Below are 21,618 nucleotides of genomic sequence, written 5' to 3' on the forward strand. Positions count from 1 at the left end.
AACGCTCATTAGACTGTGAGTGCTGAATACTGCATCTCCATGCTTCCATTTCCAGCCACCCATTATGACTATAGTGACGTTGGCGAAACACTCTGGCTTTGAGTTATGGCTCATCTATTCTCTTTCACAGAGAATAGGCAAGTCCTCAGTCCATAAGCGGAGCCTGTCTGGGAGGAAGCATTCAAGAGTTATTCAGGGGCGGGACCGTCTGAAAAACGAGCACTGTTTTAGGGGAAGTACGAGGCATTATACTTAACTTGAAACGATCACGCAGTTCAAAGTGTCGAGTCGGCAAAGACTCAAGTTAACATCAAGCGTGAATATTCATGAATCTCCATCAATAACTTTAAATGACCCCAAACAGGGCATAATATGATAATACATGATGACAAAGTACTATATTGGTGCTTCTCCATTGAGACTTACCCCCACACCAGTGAGCCGCCAGTGTTTTATGTTAAAGTAGGTCGAGTGTTATTGTGTTTCTGTCAGGAGAGTGACTCTAAAGACTTGTGGCGAGCAGAACCAACAACCTCCGCATCATTCAAGACTGTTGGTTTGTTAGAAGGTGTTCAAGTTCACACCTAGCCATTGTTATGTAAATGCAAGCTGATAAGTACCCAGTGCGTTGCCTTGGCTCCCAGTTAGAGCAGGTTTGCTGGAGCCATGGCCCAGTGAGATACGGGTGCCAGCCCGCATCGATAGGAAACGGAAAGTCTGAGCTTTTGGGTAAAACACTGGGGTAAATCCTTAAAGGAAATGTGGCACATGTGAAACATGGAATAAAATTGTAAGAAGTGTGTACATTCCTCCACTCATTCATCTCAGTGATTGGACAACACAGTGCATTTTACATTTAGGCCAGTTAGTCAGTGCATTCAACTAAGGTAGCTAAGACAACCACAGGTCACAGTAATTACAAGGAAAACCTTCCTAAAGAAATGCAGCTATCCCTGAGAAGGTGCAGGTGAAGCCTCCCAATTCATCGCTGGCAATGCAGAGCCCATCAACCAGCCCTAAGTAGAAATAACCAGTCTGGGAGTTAGGAGTAGGACTTGGACTAGGCTTTATCTTCAAACAGATGTGACTCGGCAGCACGGTGCCTCCCCATTCGTCCCTTACAAAGCAGAGCCAACCAATCAGCCATAAGTATCAACCAGGCCTAGAGTACATCTCCAATCAGATGTGACTGAAGAGACATACAGTACATCTCACTGATTGGATGGCACAGTGCAGGTCCCCGGCAAACGCAGAGCCAACCTAAATAAGACCAGGAGTGAAGGAGGCTAAGCTACATCTCCAATCAGACATGACCAAAGAGACATCCCACATTATGTCTGCTCATGCACTACTTAACTTTACAACCCCCTGGGTCCCACAGCACTGCAGCAGCATGCTGGAATAATACTCTGTAATTGTTATTGACATATTGCGGGTAGGAGACAATAAGAGAGAAAGAGGGCACCATTCCCCCTCCCCACTCCAAAATTAACAGCCCGAAATAGGTTTGTCGTGTCCTGGTACTTAAGAGACGCTGAGCCTCTCCACTGTAGCTCTCTCTGGTTGGCGTAGAAGCAGACACTAGCCAAGTCAAGAGGGATGCATGCAACATAGCCAGAGAAATAGAAGTCTCACATTAACATCAGAGGAAAGTGGACCTCCTTAGCCCCCCCATTTAATAACGGATAATGCCATACTAAAGAGCGTAACAAATGCCATGAAGTGTACAAACAAATATATATTACATATTGACCCCATCTTGACATATGCTGTGCTATCTCAAGATATGGGTATCACAAATGGTGAGTCAGGTTTTCCAAAAGTAGTTTTGCATTAAATTTAGCTGATACTGATATATTATCTATTACATGAGGAATACAAAGCTGGAAAGAGTTCATTTGTGTCTTGTATTTCCCCTAGGCCTACTTCCAAGGCTTTAAACACCTCATACTGCGAAAAACAGTAGTGTACATGCATATGTCTTCATACTGGATGAACTCTAGTAGACAGTAGGGCTGGGAATCGCCAGGGACCTCACAATACGATATTATCACAATACTGCAAATTGCAAATCTCATGATTCTATCTGTATTACGATTCGATAATGTGATTTTATTGCACTTCGATGATATAAATATATTGCTCACCAAATGTCTGCTGCAGAGGGACAAAAGCGAGCCATGAGAAAACGAGTTTTCAAAAATTATGGAAATAAAAGAGCTGAAAACAAATTGGCTTCCAATTTTATTTTATTATTATTTTAGTCATTTTTACCCCCTTTTCTCCCCAATTTTGTGATTAAGATCTTGTCTCATCACTGCAACTCCTCAACAGGCGAAGGTCGAGTCATCCGTCCTACGAAAGATGACCTGTCAAGCCGCGCTTCTTAACACCCGCTCGCTTAACCCGGAAGCCAGCTGCACCAATGTGTTGGAGGAAATACTGTTCTACTGACGACCGAAGTCAGGGTGGAGGAACGTGATGATTCGAGTATAGCCCGACGGCCAAACCCTCCCCTAACCAGGACGATGCTGGGCCAATTGTGCACCGCCCTTTGGGACACCCGGTCACGGCCGGTGATTGAACCCCAGGCTGAAATGATGCTGCAACACTGCGTTGTGCCACACTGGAGACCCGGCTCCCTATTCAAAAATAAGATGGAGAACAAGATATGAAGAAAAAATACTGGAGTTTTGGTGCAGATGCAGCCAAATAGCACAAAAATAATACTGCAAAGTTGTCAAAACGATAAGATACGATATATCGTCAAAAATAATATCCGCTATGTAACTGTCTCGATTTCCCCCCCCCTATCACTAGCAGACAGTGTCTTATCTTCTTACATAACACCTTGTCATCTCTTCCTGTGTTATTACATATAACAATGTTACTACACATACACTTATATAATGTTACTACACACAGAGGCAACAGTAACTAACAATCCTGGCTGTTATGGAGTAGGGGTGAGGGGAGGAGGCAGTGAGCTGGATGGTTATCTGTGCTACGTGTGTGTGTGTACGCATGTGTGAGAGAGAGAGAGTCTCTGCCAGGTTATCTGGTCTGCCTCAGGCCTTCCCTGTTCTGTTCTGTACCTTTCATCTCTCCCATGTCCAGGGTCTTGCCCAGCTGTTCCAGGAGGTCGGCACGAGCTGCGTTTTTCTTGTGCTTCTTGCCGTCATAGTGCTGCTGTGCCATGCCCGGATTGTTGAACCAGGCGTTGCATAGCTGGCAGTAGCGGTCCGAGTCCCTGCGCTGCCGAGGAGAGGTCAATGGGGTCGTTTCTGGGGAGCTTTTCACGGGACTGGGCGGAGCCTCTGATTGGACAGAAAAACAGGAAACGCAAACAGGGGAGTTCACATCAACATTGCTCTGCTGTTTGACAACACTCTCTAGACCAAAACACAGACTGATGTTGTTGTTTTTTTGAGCCGTCAGCTAAAAAAAGGCTTAGGAACAAAACTTAAGGAAGAAAACAAAGGTTGGTAAAGGAACAAGCTTTCTTGCCAGGAGGCAAAATGTGAGGCATGAAATGAGCGCTGATCACTTTGGCTCTGGCTATTCCTATTCAAATGTCAGCACCATGTTCTTTAGCCATGCTGTTAATCATGATATGCTACAGTATAGCAAATCATGCTCATCTTCAAGTCAGAACTTTTACAATGAAGACTGGCGGGTCATGGATATGTACACTGCAGTATAGAACTGGTAGCATTCCTATAGAATAGTAGCTTAACAAAGTAGCACTCAAAGACCCCTTTGATACTATAAACTACCAGCTGTTTAAATATAGTATCAGGAAGTTAAAAACTGGGGCACTGAAAACAATAGAAAAGGTGGTGTCGGAAAAAGCTTTTGATCTGGAGTGGCTACAATCACACTGTTATATTTCTCACTGTTTTGTCACTTATAGGCCTTAAAGGCACATATGAGTTGATAACAAAGTCGTTGGTTTAGACAGCATATAATTCAGGCAATTAATGGCTGCAGCAGAAAAGAGGATGACAGCATGGAATTAAGTGGCTGTAGGAGTTGAAAATCAAAGAGTGTGAAATGTATATCATTTGTGGGGGATGATAATGATGATGGTGTTATTAGAGCCAGGGAACAAAGGAGAACCACAAACATTCATTTCAAGAAGAGATATAATTTTCATAAATATGACAAAGCATTTTCCCTCTTTTCTTTTAGTGTTACTCAAACAGACATGCTGATTCGTAACATATATTGTCTCTAATTGTGTCTTTCAGCTTCCTTTCACATAATCTAAGAGAAGTGCGTCCCTCGTGTGTTGAGATTCTAGTTTCTCCTTTTAGGGCAATTGAAACACCCCCCACCCCCTGCTTACGTACATTTGAATGCTTGGAGTGTTTTGTTCTGTGAAATGCGTTAAACAAAGCCCCTATTTTCTACTTCTGTTTCACGTCCTGTCCTTATATTAGTTGCATAAGTAATGCAATGTGCTAGTAAACAAAATTGGCGACGAGGAAGAAACGTTCTCACATTGGTGTTCATTATTTTCAGTAGAAAGTCTCGGTAAAAAAACAACAACAAATAATTGCTGTAGAAAGACGCAAAGAAAACATGGCGCAAGCCCGTCAAGAGTGATGCTACAGTAGCTAGCCTGGAGGGAGAAGAAGAGTTTTGCTGTGGGAGAAAAGAAGAAGAAAAAAAAGTCAGGGAGTGAGGGACCATCTAAAAAGTGTGAGAAGCAACAAAAAAAAAACTGAAAATGTCTGCACTGGTTGGAACAATGGAGTTCTTACACAGAACATTTTGACTGAAGAGAAATGAAAGAATGAGCAGTTGTGCCAACATCTTTGACTGGTATGGGAGGAAAACCCTGGTGATAAATCATATGATGAAATTGTGGCTCCCTTAAAACATTATTCTCCCAAACTACTGATCATCGCAGAGAGATTCAGATTTCATTACGAGAAATCAAGAGGAGGGGGAGTCAATCTCATAATTTGTGGCAGTATGGAAACAGTTAAACAAACACTGTGAATTTGGGCGATCACTGAGTGACAATATACGTGATAGGTTAGTGTGTGGAATGCGCAGCGAGGAAATTCAGAAACGCCTTTTGATTGAGAGCAACTTAACATTGCAGAGTGCAATAGAAGTGAGTACGTCAATGGAAATGGCAAAGAAAGGTCACCAAGCAGAGGAGTGTTTGTGCATGTAAAAACGTGTATTTGAAAACAAAAATACACAATCAAACAAAAGTACCGAAACAAAGGAAAAGCGACTTCAGGAAGTACAAAAAGAAAGTGCATAAAATCACACAGAGGATGAACAAAGTGATAACCTGTCTGAAGGGGACGAATCTTGGACATGGATACTGGGTGACTCCGCTACTGGATGGAAAAGCAGTAGGGATGCAAATGGACACTGGAGCAGCCGTATATATTTTCTCTCTGAGGCCGTATACAAGGAGAAACTACATCACCTCACACCACAGCCCATGAAGATGACACTGAAAACATACACCGGTGAGACTGTTCCAGTGAGAGGAAGCATGATAGTTACAGTGGAGCTCAAGAAACAAAAGGTAAAGCTACCACTCTACATTGTGAAAGGCAACCATCGAGCTTTGCAAGGACACACATGGCTGGAAAAGATTAAGCTAAACTGGCAGGAAATTCACATGGTTGGAGGACACAAACCTACAAGGGATATTGAGAAAACATGCAGATGTGTTCAATGGAGAACTTGGCGGTATGAAAAACATAACAGTTGAAGGACCATGAAACCAGACAGCAAGCCAAAATGCTTCAAAGCTAGACCTGTCCCATACACCATGAAACCATAAGTTGAAACTGAGCCAAACAGACTAGTCGAGAGTGGAGTATTACATCCAGTGAATGTTAGTGAGTGGGCTACACCCGTCGTTCCAGTCATGAAAAAAGATGGATCATTCAGACTCTGTGGCGATTTCAAAGTTACCGTTAACTCCATCTGACTGCTGAAAAATATCCACTAACCCTCATTGACAACCACTTTTCTGGTTTAGCTAGAGAACAGAAATTCAGTAGGATAGACTTATGTCAGGCCTATCTACAGACGCATGTTGTGACCAAGAGTCACAGGAACTGTTGACTATAGTGACTCACAAAGGACTGTACAGGTATCAGAGGCTTCCTTTTAGAATCACCTCAGCTCCAGCCTTGTTTCAGAGAGCTGTGGAACAGATACTGAGCAGGCTCGCCAGGGTCCATTGTTACCTCGATGATCTACTTATCACTGGCAAAGATGAGTACGAGCACCTGAGAAACCTGGCCACTACACTACAGAGACTGGAGGAGTACGGTCGCAGGGTCCAGAAGGACAAATGCAAGTTTTCCCGGCCTATTGAATATCTGGGCCACGTCATTGACAGTTCGGGGGTTCCACAAGGGGCCATCAAACGTGAAGGCCGTCGCGGAAGCTCCATCCCCACGGAACGTGAATCATTCTTAGGACACCTGGCGTGCTACACAAAGTGTATGCCGAACCTAGCTAACATGCTAAAGCCACCACATTAACTTTTGAACAAAACCAAACCTTGGAAGTGAACAGATGTGAGGAGACTTTCAAGAAAGAGAAAACAGCCTTAACTCAGTCAGAGGCCCTAATCCACTTCTACCTCAACTTGCCATTACAGTTGGCATGTGACACATTGCCTTATGGTGCTGGTGCTGTTGTCTCATACATCATGCCATCAGGTGCAGAGAGGCCAATTACTTTCACATCAGGGACCGTCTGCTATGCAGACGGCCTCTCAAGGTGTCTCTTACCTGTCACACACACTGAGCCCTCCCAGGCTGAAATCTTCTACTTCAAGGAAGTGATGAATGCCCCAGTTACGTCCGTCCAACTGAAAAATTTGACCCACACCAATCCAGTTATTTCTCGCCAGAAAGGGTGACACAGTTTAGTCTGGATGCTTGCTATGGGGATTTTGAGTTATCGTACCACCACCACTGAGAAGGCAGGTGCTTGAAGAACTCCATTCAGGGCAGTGTGGCATGGTGCAAATGAAGGAGATTGCATGCAGCTAATTTTGGTGGCCAGATTTGGACGCAGCTATCGAAGACAAGGCCAAGTCATGTTCCACATGTCAAAAGATGAGGAACATAACTCAGCTAGCACCACTACACCCATGGGACTTCCCAGAGGAGCCTTGGCAGCAAGTCCACATCGACTAAGCTGGCCCTCTGGAGGATCATATGTTCTCCGTCATAGTCAACGCACACAGTAAAACACCTTCCTGTTGCAACCCCCATGCGACATGCTTACAGCCAAAGTGAGACCTCCAAAGACTTAACAGGTTGTACAGACACAACAGAGAGTGCAGGTGGAGAGGCGGAGCAAAGCAAAAGACAGAAGCTTCAGAGCTGGAGAGAGTTATTGCTCAGAACTACTGCAATGGTCCAAAGTGGAAACCAGCAGCAGTGGTCGCACAAACAGGTCCTGTGTCCTACATAGCTCACACATCGGAGGACACGTGGATCCACTGTTGCCAAGAACCAACCACAGAGATGATGCATGTCAAGTCACAAACCCAGATCAGCTACTGGAGACCTAACATGGGGCAGCAAGTAGCCGAGTGGTTAGAGCGTTGGACTAGTAGCCGAAAGGTTGCACGATCGAATCCCCGAGCTGACAAGGTAAAAATCTTTCGTTCTACTCCCGACCAAGGCAGTTAACCCACTGTTCCTAGGCCGTCATTGAAAATAAGAATTTGTTCTTAACTAACTTGCCTAGTTAAATAAAGGTAAAATAAATAAAAAATGTAAAAAAACATGATTACGAGACATCACCTGAACATCCACTACAACAACCTACACATTTGGAAAGCCAAAGCTTCTACTCAGGGTACTGTTGGGCACCAGTCTGGTTATACACCATCACCACTCAGACTCAGAGACAATGTGACTGTAGACTCACCTGTACGTCGTCATTATCCTGCAAGAGAAAGACAACCACCCTGAAAGGTTGAACATGTATTTCAAAAACCAACCTATGACATTGGGGCAGAATACACCAGGTGTTATGTCTGGGAGGGGGTTAGGAGACCTCTCTCTCTCACTCTCTCTCGCTTGCATGTGTATGTTTTCCCCACGCACATTTTAGCCAAAAACCTGGTTGCCTCTGCCAGGAGGTTGAAACTTGGCCACAATGGATCTTCCAGCAAGACAATAACCCCAAGCATACATCAAAATCCACAAAGGAATTGTTAATTAGCAACAATTAACATGAACCCCATTGACAACCTGTGGTTTGAATGGAAGAGGTCTATCCATAAGCGCATATCAAAGGTTCTGGTATAAGATCCCTCCCAATGTTTTATAAAAGATTACTTGTTAAATCAAATGTCTTTCTCTGAGCAGTTGTGTTAGTGTAAAATAATATAATTTCCCCATTTGTTTGAGCATACAATATAGCTCAGTGTTAATATTACTTATTTAATAGTCTTGTTTCTCATCTTTATCAATAATGGAGGTGGCTGAAGCTAAGAATCTACAATCAAAACTCTGTTTTTTTCTACCATGGTATCATCATCATGCTGATATTCATAGCTTGTGAAGTTATCAGCATTTGTCCTGTCAACCATTTCCTGAATAATTTATAAAGGGCAGCTCTTTATGTCATTAATAATTGTGGCTGTGACATTTACAGTACCCACTAGGCTACCAAACAAAAACACTCAGATCCCCAAGGCACATTTCATAAATGATAATTATTGTCATTAGACTCTTCAGGCTGGTTTAAAGTTTAAGTAGCAAGTTTAAAAAAGAGATTAATTGAATGACACTTTGGGTCAACAAGGCCGGCTTTTCCTCTTGACAACCCAAATAACTTCTGAGGTTTAGGAAAGAATAACTGCCAAAATGTGTCAGTTAGTATTTTTGTGACAGGAGCCTAATGTGCTAACCAGTTGAACCATAAAATGTACAGCCTGGGCAGAGGAGCTGGGCAAAGGCGCCTGAGTGGTTTTGACTGTGTCTGCTTGTTGTTACACCACGGATATCAACCTCCCCCAGCAGCAGTGACATGTTACAGTATCGACTGAGCTGCTCTGAGGTTTAGGGAAAACATCCATCAAATTCATGCTGAAAATAAAGTCATTTTTTTGTCAAATCTAAGGCAGTGGTTCTTTACATAGCCTCTGATCAATTTGAAGGTAGATGCATGCCCCAGCATGCATTCTCTCTCATATATATATCAACAGTTGTTGCTCTTTAAAGTGTCACCTAAAAATAAGTAGAGCTGCAAATAACTCACAAACAAAAAGAGACAAATGGTTATTGACCTTCATAAAACCAACAATAGACTAAACAAATGCAAGAAAAACCTAACATACCGTTTACCATTATTAGGGCAATAATTAAGAAGCTTAAAATCATTGAGACAGTGGTAAACTTACTGGAGAAGGATGCATGTGTATGTTTTCCCCACGCACAGTGAGGAAGATGGTTCGGGAAGCAAAGGGGAATCCAAGGGCCACAGTTAGAGAATTACCAAACTTGGTCGCACCTTGGAGTCTACAAATGTACAATCAGACACCACCTCCATGCCAATAGGCTGTTTGGAAGGGTTGTCAGAAAAAAAGCCTTTATTGAGTGTAACCAACATTTAAACGCCTGGACTTTGCTAAATGGCATTGGGACTTAGTTGGGACTTGGTGTTATGGTCAGATGAGACGGAAATAGAGCCATTTGGCCATAAAAATCAGCGGTAGGATTGGCATCGAAGAAGGATGCATGTGAAGAAAACCAACTACGGTAAAATATGGTTTTGGATCTTTGATGTTATGGGTCTGTTTTACTTCCACTGATCCTGAGGCCCTTGTTAAGGTCAACGGCATCATGAACTTTTCCAAGTACCAGGACATTTTAGCCCAAAAACCTAGTTGCCTCTGCCAGGAGGTTGAATCTTGGCCACAATGGATCTTCCAGCAAGACAATAACCCCAAGCACACATCAAAATCCACAAAGAAATTGTTCATTGGCAGCAATTAACTTGAACCCCATTGAAAACCTGTGGTTTGAATTGAAGAGGGCAGACCATAAGTACAGATCAAAGGTTCTGGTATAAGATCCCTCCCAATGTGTTCTCCAATCTCACTAAACATGATAGAAAAGGGCTCAGTGCCATTATCCTTCAAGAGGAGGGTGCACAAAGTAATGAAAACAGGGGTGCCAATCATTTTGACACCGATCTGAATTTTTTTACTAAAAGATGACGTGTTAAATAAAACGTCTTTCTCTGAGCAGTTGTGTTAGTGTAAAATAATATAATTTCCCCAGTTGTTTGAGCATACAATATAGCTCAGTGTTAATATTACTTATTTAATAGTATTTTTTCTCATCTTTATCAATATTGGAGGTGGCTGAAGCTAATAATCTACAATAAAAACTCTGTTTTCTACCATGGTATCATCATCATGCTGATATTCATAGCTTGTGAAGTTATCAGCATTTGTCCTGTCAACCATTTCCTGAATAATTTATAAAGGGCAGCTCTTTATGTCATTAATAATTGTGGCGGTGACATTTACAGTACCCACTAGGCTACCAAACAAAAACACTCAGATCCCCAAGGCACATTTCATAAATGCAAATTATTGTCATTAGACTCTTCAGGTTGGTTTAAAGTTTAAGTAGCAAGTGTAAAAAAGAGATGAATTGCATGACACTTTGGGTCAACAAGGCCGGCTTTTCCTCTTGACAACCCAAATAACTTCTGAGACGGGCATTTTGGTCAAATGTCATTCGGAAGGAAAGAATAACCAAAACGTGTCAGTTATTATTTTTGTGACAGGAGCCTAATGTGCCAACCAATTGAACCATAAAATGTACAGCCTGGGCAGAGGAGCTGGGCAAAGGCGCCTGAGTGGTTTTGACTGTGTCTGCTTGTTGTTACACCACGGATATCAACCTCCCCCAGCAGCAGTGACATGTTACAGTATCGACTGAGCTGCTCTGAGGTTTAGGGAAAACATCCATCAAATTCAGGCTCAGGGAAAAAGGTTGTAGTTTTTGGACTGAAAATAAATAAAGTTATTTTTTTGTCAAATCTAGGGCAGTGGTTCTTTATTTAGCCTCTGATTAGCCTCCGTCATTTTGAAAGTAGATGCATGCTCCTGCATTAAAATGAACTATATGTGGAAGTATTGTATCAGTACGTGGACCTCTGTTGTGAAGATGTAAACATTTACAAGAGATATTAGTCAATGAGTGAATAATCTACACGATGAATTTACTATTGTGATCTTAGTTAGTAGTGATGTAGAGAGACTGTATGTTGATTCCAGTCCTGGTTAGACTAAGAAGTAGGAAATAAAACACAGAACGCTAATAAACCTTTGATAGGAATATTTATCCTACATTTTCATAAATTACTAGAACAACTTCATAATTACTGGATGCAAATAAGCAATGGGGGAAATTAAGCTATCCCACTGTGACAACAGGACCCTATCAAAGGATACATCCAAAATGGCCCCCTATTCCCTGTATAGTGCAATTATTTTGACCAGGGCCCATGGGGAAAACAAAGCCTCCAACATTAGCCATTATCACAGTAATTTTACTTCAGGTTGCTCTCTGTAGCCCACTGTAATCACAGCAATGAAAATGACAACCCAAAATACACATCCGAGCCTTATAGCTTGCTCTTAATAACCACCAGTCCTGCATCATTCAGACAACCCATTAATTACGATAGCAGCCACCTATTTATACCTAAAGTCTTTATCCTCACTGGGGGTGGCCCCAGTCCCATTCATCATTCACCCTTTTTTGGGGGTGTGATAACTGTTCTGCATTGTTCTGTGAGAGATCCCAGACTCTGTAAATAACTGCACAGCCATCCATTCTCCAGAGCAGAGAGAGATGTATAGGTCCTTGGGATGAAAAAAACAAATGGAGAGGAGAAAACAGAAGGCAGAGGAGGGTATGACACCGTTAAGAAGATGGACTCGTGACCTTTGCAGCAAAGGTCAGCTACTTTGTTGACTGGCAAAGGGGATACGCTATGGGCCCTGGTCAAAAGTAGTGCACTATATAGGGAATCAGCTGCCATTTGGGACACACTGTGACCTTGTTGCCGCAAGGTAACAAAGAAAGCATATAATGAGAGTGGGAAGTAACAGGGGGACTCAATAAAAAAGAAGCAGTGCATTTGGAGCAGGTAGGGGGCAAGTAGAAGAACTAATATAAAATTGTCAAAATTCTCTCGAATTACTGCCATCCTTTTCCCCCCTCTTCATCCCCTCGTCACTTTGCTTTCTTTCCATCGTTCAGTCATTCAAATGAGTATTTCCTGAAGGAGCTACAGTACCTTGTTTACCTGTGTGAACAAAGGAAGTGTCAGTCATATCTTTCCTCAAATTCTTTCTGCAGTAAACAAAACTCAGACTGACACTCACTGTCATTAGATTTGAGACTGAAGGTTTTTATATCATTTGTTATCACCTCTGAAAAAGTGGTGGCTGGGGAAAACATTTGCATTTTAGGAAATCTGTCAAATAGATTTGTTTTGTAATCAGACAGCAGTAGAGCAGAACTGATGGATGTCATTCATTATCATCAAGTAAAGGAGATGGCACCATGGCAGTCATTTAATAGACCTCCAACATAAATGTCTGTTACACTGATAAGCTTTTTGCTGTTTGATGAGATGTGAAGGTGAATTAATTAAGCTTATCATGTGTGTTAGAGTGACACACCATGGGTTAAATCTAATAATTAAAAGGGTTAGTTAAATAAATCTAAAGAAAATGAATGGCAAACTATCATTGCTACACCATTGAAACCATAGATTTTCTGGAATTGATTCTTATTGTTGTTGGGAAGATAACATTAATTCTCATATGATTTATTACCCTGGGGGAATGTATAAAGATGTATGGGTTAAGTTGCATTGCAAACCAATTTGCATGGAATAACATTTAGTATACAGTTGAAGTCGGAAATTTACATACACCTTAGCCAAATACATTTAAACTCAGTTTTTAACCATTCCTGACATTTATAACCCTAGTAAAAATGCCCTGTCTTAGGTCAGTTAGGATCACCACTTTATTTTAAGAATGTGAAATATCAGAATAATAGAGATAATTATTTATTTCAGCTTTTATTTCTTTCATCACATTCCCAGTGGGTCAGACGTTTACATACACTCACAATTAGTATTTGGTAGCATTGCCTTTAAATTGTTTAACTTGGGTCAAACGTTTTGGGTAGCCTTCCACAAGCCTCCCACAATAAGTTTGAATTTTGGTCCATTCCTCCTGGCAGAGCTGGCGTAACTGAGTCAGGTTTGTAGGCCTCATTGCTCACACACACTTTTTCAGTCCTGCCCACAGATTTTCTATAGGATTGAGGTCAGGGCTTTGTGATGGCCATTCCAATACCTTGACTTTGATTTCCTTAAGCCATTTTGCCACAACTTTGGATGTATGCTTGGGGTCATTGTCCATTTGGGAGACCCATTTGCGACCAAGCTTTAACTTCCTGACTGATGTCTTGAGATGTTGCTTCAATATGTCCACATACTTTTCCGTCCTCATGATGCCATCTATTTTGTGAAGTGCACCAGTCCCTCTTGCAGCAAAGCACCCCCACAACATGATGCTGCCACCCTTGTGCTTCACGGTTGGGATGGTGTTCTTCAGCTTGCAAGCCTCCCCCTTTTCATCAGACCAGAGGACATTTCTCCAAAAAGTACAATCTTTGTACCCATGTGCAGTTGCAAACCGTAGTCTGGCTTTTTTATGGTCGATTTGGAGCAGTGGCTTCTTCCTTGCTGAGTGGCCTTTCTGGTTATGTCGATATACTGTAGGACTCGGTTTACTGTGGATATAGATACTTTTGTGCCTGTTTCCTCCAGCATCTTCACAAGGTCCTTCACTGTTGTTCTGGGATTGATTTGCACTTTTCGCACCAAAGTACGTTCATCTCTAGGAGACAGAACGCGTCTCGTTCACGAGCAGTATGATAGCTGCGTGGTCCCATGGTGTTTATACTTGCATACTATTGCTATTGTTTGTAGAGATGAACGTGTTAGCATCAGGCGTTTGGAAATTGCTCCCAAGGATGAACCAGACTTGTGGAGGTCTACAAACATCTTTCTGAGGTCTTGGCTGATTTCATTTGATTTTCCCATGTAGTAAAGAGTTACTGAGTTTGAAGGTGGTCCTTGAAATACATCCACAGGTACACCTCCAATTGACTCAAATGATGTCAATTAGCCTATCTATTAGAAGCTGCTAAAGCCATGACCTAATTTTCTGGAATTTTCCAAGCTGTATACCCTGTTAAGGCTATGCACAATACTGCCCCCTTTGGAGGAATTGCGTGCCCATAGTAAACAGAAAACAAATCTGTCCAAAATTGCTAATATATGCATATAATAATTATTATTGAATAGAAAACACTCTAAAGCTTCTAAAATTATGATTATGATTCAATCAAATTATGTCTGTATGTAAAGCAGAACTCACAGGGCAGCCATTCTCCAAAACTCTCTCTGTCATCAGGAAAGTTGGGCCAACTTTGACGTCATCGCCCCCACCCTTCCGAACGAGCTATGGATCTGGGATCAGTTTCTATGTCTTCGGCGAGATGTCTCCTTTCAATAGGGCGTTTCATTGTGAAAATCCCGCGCTCTCTCACCCTTTGGCGGGCAAAACCATTCGGGTCATGCTAAAATACATGCACTCTCATGCGCGCGTCGTGCCTGGAGTTCCCTTTGTTCCAGGAATCATTACATGATGTGAGTTTGTCTGTTCGAGTTGAGAATTGTTTTGCACGTTTAGAACATCCTAAAGCTTGATTCTGCACTTAGTTTGACCAGTTTAGTCGACATATAATATGTAATTTTGAAGTTTTGATGCGCAACCCCTCGAATTTTGGCTGCATTTCAGCCGGAATTTGTCGCCTTTGATAACCCAAAGACACAGACTTGAAAGCCAAACGCTGTTTTTGGTAAGTATGACTCCTTCCACGACTTCTGATCGAAAACCATCAAAGGTAAGGGAATATTTATGCGGTAATTTTGTGTTTCTGTTGACTCCAACATAGCGGAGAAATATTGCTAATGTCTGAGCGCCGTCTCAGATTATTGCCTAGTGAACGAATTCTGTAACGTTAAAAAGAAATGTAACACAGCGGTTGCATTAAGAAGCAGTGTATCTTTCTAAATATATGTAGAACATGTATATTTAGTCAAAGTTTATGATGTGTATTGCTGTTATCTGGTGGAGTTATCATAATTTCTCCGGACATTTTAGTAGCATTTTTTGAACATGTCGTCATTGTAAACAGAGATTTATGGATAGAAATGGCATATTATTGAAAAAAACATAAATGTACTGTGTAACATGTACTATTACTGTCATCTGATGAAGATTTTCAAAAGGTTCGTGAATTATTTTTCTTTTAATCCTGCGTTTGTGATTGCATCTTTTGTTTGACAAAATGGCTATTTAAATGAGCTGTGTCTTTGGTGGTGGTTTGACATAAATATGTGCTATGTTTTCGCCGTAAAACATTTTAGAAATCTGACTTGCTGGGTAGATGAACAATGTGTTTATCTTTCATTTGAGCTATTGGACTTGTTAATGTGTGGAGGTTAAATATTTCTAAGAATATTTTTGTATTCTGTGCGCCACCTTTTGAGTTGAGTGTGGGGGGTGCCCTTGGGGAACGTGGTAGCGTGATGTCATTAAAGGCACAGTCAACTTAGTGTATGTAAACTTCTGACCCACTGGAATTGTGATACAGTGTAAACAATTGTTGGAAAACTTGACTTGTGTCATGCACAAAGTAGATGTCCTAACCGACTTGCCAAAACTATAGTTTGTTCACAAGAAATGTGTGGAGTGGTTGAAAAACAAGTTTTAATGACCACCTAGGTGTATGTAAACTTCCGACTTCAACTGTATCAGGAGAGAGAGAGAGAGAGAGAGAGAGAGAGAGAGAGAGAGAGAGAGAGAGAGAGAGAGAGAGAGAGAGAGAGATAGAGAGAGAGATCCTAAGGAGGGCTCTTTATTCTATCTGGATAAACTAGCATAAAGCAATGACCTAAATACACCCATCACACTGTAGGCAGTGAAATTGGTCATTTCTTTTTCAGGTACAGTATGCAAATAACCCAAATGGCTCAGGATGCTAAACTCATGCTGCATTTCATCTGAAGCGAAGGCCAACTAATATCTTCATCGTCTTTATGGTATAGCTTTAATGTCCAATAAGAAAATAACCACCTTTTGCTTCATATAAAAACAGGATATTGAACAGCATTCAGAGCACACATATACAGTGCAGTCTTATTCTGAATTAATATTTAGAAATCTGTTGAGATTCAGAATCAGATCAAAAAAGAGAAGGATCTAAGTGTTCTGAATTCTGTGTATTTATCTGTTCCTACAAAACCTTCCCTTCAGGGCTTTCTATCCCCCTCTGCCTTATCCCCCCGTACAGAAGAAAACTAAATATTTTCTCAATACACACTTCCAAGCGGGTGAGACCACATGCAAGCTGTGCAGCTGTACAGCTGTATATTAGACAGAACCGGTACGGGTTTTCACTCCTCCTTTGTACTTAATTGATGAATTAAGGTCACTAATTAGTAAGGAACTCCCTCTCACATTGTCGTGTAGGGGTTAATAAAAAATAATAAAAAACAGCAGACACTAGGCCTTTCATGGAATGAGTTTGACAGCCCTGCTATAGGGTTTTTAATCAACTATGCGTGAACCATGCAGGGCTGCATCCAGGTTCAGATGGTACATTTACTGGGATCATATACCGTAATGGATCCTTAAGTGTGCAGCAGCTAGCCTTTCCATTAGATGTAATGATGCTAAAAACCCAAGGTTATAAACTTCAGAATGTGCTTTCTCAAAATTATTTCACAATTAACTCGAATGAATGCCGTACTTAACCAAACGCGGAGAAAATATATTCCAGCATTATGCTGTTGTGGTTGTAGGGAAATGACATTCAAACTATTCTGCTCACTCATTGCCTGTTGGAGCTTGGAGACCGGACAGAAATGTTCAATATAAGCTGTCGACAGTGCTCAGAGAAAGTGATTAGCCATTTGGGATATTACGGGACATAAGAATACTAATGGCGAATTAACGTTTATTCAGAGCTACCCAAGTCAAAAACAGCATTAGCAGAGGCGGAAATTGGACAGCTCAGTGTGCTAACGATTAACCTTAGACTAAAGAAGCATGTGAAAGCATGTAGCAACCGTATATGGGTCAGTGATTATGCACACATATTACCATACAACTAACCAGGTCTATGAGGAGTTCAATTAAAAGGGCATAATCATTTATACAGTCATACTTCATCGCACACATACCATAAAAGGAGAGTGAATCTAGAGTAAAGCTATCCTGAATATAAGCAGCTCTAGCAGTGGTTGTGGTTGGATGTGTGAGCCCAGAGGGCGTCAAGCACCATTTTGTTTTCTGAGGGGGCTCACTGATGTCCAAATGAAACTGAGGGGGCCGCCTCCAGTTGGGGTAAATTCCTTTCCCTATATAGTGCAGTACTACGACCAAAAGTCAGTTGAAAGTAGTGCATTATATAGGAATAGGAATAGTGTGTCATTCAGGACGCAGCCAGAGTGAGGTGTCATTGGCTGAAGACTGAAACAACAGAGCTGCAGATCCTGGGGTTTTGTGTTTTGTGTTATTGGCTGAAGGCGGAAAGGCTGAAACAACAGTTCCCTTGGAGACGGGAGGATTAACAGAGGCACCCGGCCACTTCAATAATGTTCATTATGTAGAAATCAATAAGCACAGGCTTCCCGAGGCCCTGGTGGACTTATCTTCCGGACATTTTCTGCCTTCCAAATGGTACCCTATTTCCTATATAGTGCACTACTTTTGACCAGAGCCCTATGGGTGTAGTGCACAAAAGTAGTTCTCAATAAATCCATTAATTTCAGCAGCTAGCATATTTAAGTGTGCAGAAGCTAGCATCTCCAACCTACACATACTGTCGATTGTCCTGTCATTCTGCAGGAGAATGGAGGTGTTATATATTAAATCATTCATGTGTTTACTGTAGGTGAAGTGGGTTATGGGTTTAGTACAGTGGCTCCAATCTCCATTTTTTTTTTCAAGTTGTTTTTGTAAACAACAGAACTAAAAGCCCTTCTGGACGTAGGTTGAACATGTTGAAATGTGGATTTGGTGACGGTGAATGACAGACAAAAGGAAAATGCAGAGAGATCAACACGTCTGGAGAATGTTCCATTTTGAGAGGCAGCCTACAGTATGGGTTAGTCCCAAATGGCACCCTATTTTCAATATAGTCTAATATAGCCCATGAGCCCTGGTCAAAAGTAGTGCCCTAAATGGGAAATAGGGTTACATTTGGGATGCACACTATGACTGGGGTCTGGGGTCTGGGGGGGTCTGTCTGTCTGTGGCTCTAGCTGTATTTGTTGGGTGACAGTGCGATTGATTGCTCTGTCTGGCCTCCCTCGGTTGGGAGAGGAGCATCCTCTGTTCCGAACCATTGGCCACAGATGGCGTGGTTAATGACTGAATCTGTCAGTGACAGACAGGGAGGCATGAGGGGAAATAGCAGACACAGCAGAACAGAGTTTTATCTAACCACTATTTTACAGTATCAGCAATCAGCATACGTTATACCAAATACATCAAAATGTTGTGTAAAGTAATCAAGGTTTTACGAAGGGAGGAGCGAAACACAGCTCACTCTATGAGGAATAACGTTTCTGTCCCCTAGTAACCTCCCTACTAACATGACCCAGTAGGCTACTGTACTGCTGATTCCCTGCTGTCTCTAAATACCACAGCAGAGCACTGAGCACTTCCTCAGTTTAAGGAAATCAAGCGGAAACAAAACATAATGCCACACTGATTGTAAAACCTTGATTGCAGTATACTCTACTTCCCGCACCATGGTTACAGTAGCTCCCTGAAGCTGCAGGCTGTGGAGGTGGTTATGTCCCCAACATCATGACAGAGGAGGAGAAGGAGGTTGAGGAGGAGGGGAGAAGGACAAAGAGGATGAAGCAAGGGGGAGGAGGAAGAGGGGGGGGGGCAAGGAGGAGGAGAGGGGTTCAGGCCTGTAATGGTTGATGAAGGCTGCAGAGACATGCCTCACCCTGCTTGGAAGCGACCACTCTCCCTCCCTCTGGGTCTCCACCACCATATTATTTACGGCACAAAAGCCTTATCTTTAAAGGGATGCCCTAATGCACATATTAAATGCAGAATAATTCCTGCCACATAGTGGGACACAAGGTCTGATCATGGAATACCGGAAATATTAACTGGATTGTCCAATTTTGAGTAACACGTGGTCCATGTGTACAACACATCCATGTGTGAATTCTACAAAACAACACGTATCAGGGTTAAACACACGTCACTCGTGAACCAAAGAGCTTTTAAGCTAGTCAGCTGCTTTGTTTATCATTTTCCTTTTCAAATGTTTTTTCTTTGAGACTAGGGTCCTTTCAGTACCACACACAATTTGACCTGACTCCTGGGGTCAGTTACAGCCGAGGGCCAGGCAGCGTGAATGCCGATGGATGATGATGTGCGGCGAAAGGGTGACACAGCATGCCTCTCTGCTGCTCTGCCCTCATACCCTGAGTGTGGACTCACTGGGAGAAAGGGGGGTCACAGTTTATTTGGAATGTCCGGATGGTCCATCTGTTGATAAGCAACTGCTTGCTAAGGTTACAGTTAGGGTTAGGTTTAGAATAAGGGTTAAGGTTAGGGTTAGGTTTAGAATAAGGGTTAAGGTTAGGGTTAAGTTTAGAATAAGGGTTAAGGTTAGGGTTAGGTTTAGAATAAGGGTTAAGGTTAGGGTTAGGTTTAGAATAAGGGTTAAGGTTAGGGTTAGGTTTAGAATAAGGGTTAAGGTTAGGGTTAGGTTTAGAATAAGGGTTAAGGTTAGGGTTAGGTTTAGAATAAGGGTTAAGGTTAGGGTTAGGTTTAGAATAAGGGTTAAGGTTAGGGTTAGGTTTAGAATAAGGGTTAAGGTTAGGGTTAGGTTTAGAATAAGGGTTAAGGTTAGGGTTAGGTTTAGAATAAGGGTTAAGGTTAGGGTTAGGTTTAGAATAAGGGTTAAGGTTAGGGTTAGTAGATAGTTGAAATGTTACTGATAGTCTGTAGAGCATTTACAAATGGACCATCCAAATAAAGTGTTACCGAAAGGGGGCTGAATGGAGGATAAGACGAGAGTAGGAGGAGGAAAGCAGTGTTCCCAGAACAGAAAGCGCTGAAGGAAAAACAAGCCTGAGCTTCCAGGGTAACTGACTGGGACTGGGCCTAGATATGTTTCAGCTTTATGTGCTTCATTTTGTACAACACTTTGGCTACATATAGAACTGACAAAGAAAAATTTACACACACAAACACACCCACACAGACAGAGAGACTCAGGCGACGACTGCTACGATGAGAATTGTGGCAGTTTCAGGCCTTGGCTTCTCTTTTCTATTAACACAAACCATGTATTGAATCAGTCTGATTCTCCACTAACCAACAATAGTGGGCTATTGCACAGACTCAAACAAAAAGCACGGAGGGCTTTACACTAAGCTAAAGTAAAAGTTTTGGTCAAAGATATCTGAATTAACAGACACATGAAATAAAACGTATCATCAGTATAGATATTCTTAAGAGAAAGGATACCCCAAATAAACAAAGATGATGATTTTTGTATTCACTTCCTGCATCCTCTCTGGATATCCAGGTCTCAGGTGTTGCATAAGGGGGAGTGATCTGATTAAATAAAAGTGTGGTTATTTTTTCTAATCCTAATTTCCCCCATGGCCAGCTTTCATTATTCTCTCAACTGTCAATTTGTAAACAGATTTGCGGCACGGGGAGCAGCTGCTGTAGTTTACAATATCGTCCAGACTTTCCTCAACCCTGAGGTACTGCAGCAGACGATGATTGGATCTAATCAAAACACCCACGGAAAAAAAAGAAGATAAAATTAGATTCTTCACCAGTCCACACACACGAGCTGCAGCTCCTCTCTCTGTTTTAGCAAGCTAGGTGAGCTGGTATCCCAAAGTCTACCTGTGGCTTTCAGCCTTTCTGCCTGCCTACTTGTTTGCTTGTCAAAGCTAGCACCTTTGTGTGTGAGGACAAGCACATCTGTGGTAACATACATCTCTGTGGTAAACATCTCTGTCACATCTGTGGTAACATACATCTCTGTGGTAAACATCTCTGTCACATCTGTGGTAACATACATCTCTGTGGTAAGTAAACATCTCTGTCACATCTGTGGTAACATACATCTCTGTGGTAAGTAAACATCTCTGTCACATCTGTGGTAACATACATCTCTGTGGTAAGTAAACATCTCTGTCACATCTGTGGTGACATACATCTCTGTGGTAAGTAAACATCTCTGTCACATCTGTGGTGACATACATCTCTGTGGTAAGTAAACATCTCTGTCACATCTGTGGTAACATACATCTCTGTGGTAAGTAAACATCTCTGTCACATCTGTCACTGCAAATCTCATCGGATTATCTGATGTCATCACACAGGGAAACAAAATGCAGCTGCTTAGTCTGTAAATGAGAATGAGTTAGAGAGAGATA

The 21,618-nt window shown here is 42.0% G+C and overlaps 1 protein-coding gene across 2 annotated transcripts in view; it reads right to left on the reverse strand.

Annotated features, from left to right (window-relative positions):
• The window catches only part of zmat4a (zinc finger, matrin-type 4a), a 151,579-nt gene that overhangs the window by 40,524 nt on the left and 89,437 nt on the right, over positions 1-21,618 (reverse strand). For both annotated transcript variants that reach the window (XM_052461771.1, XM_052461770.1), the window contains one exon: positions 3,096-3,317. In XM_052461771.1, coding sequence (XP_052317731.1) covers positions 3,096-3,317 — 222 coding nt within the window. The remainder of the gene's footprint in view (positions 1-3,095; positions 3,318-21,618) is intronic.

This window comes from Oncorhynchus keta, chromosome 14 (assembly GCF_023373465.1).
Source record: "Oncorhynchus keta strain PuntledgeMale-10-30-2019 chromosome 14, Oket_V2, whole genome shotgun sequence".
NCBI classification, from domain to species: Eukaryota; Metazoa; Chordata; class Actinopteri; order Salmoniformes; family Salmonidae; genus Oncorhynchus; species Oncorhynchus keta.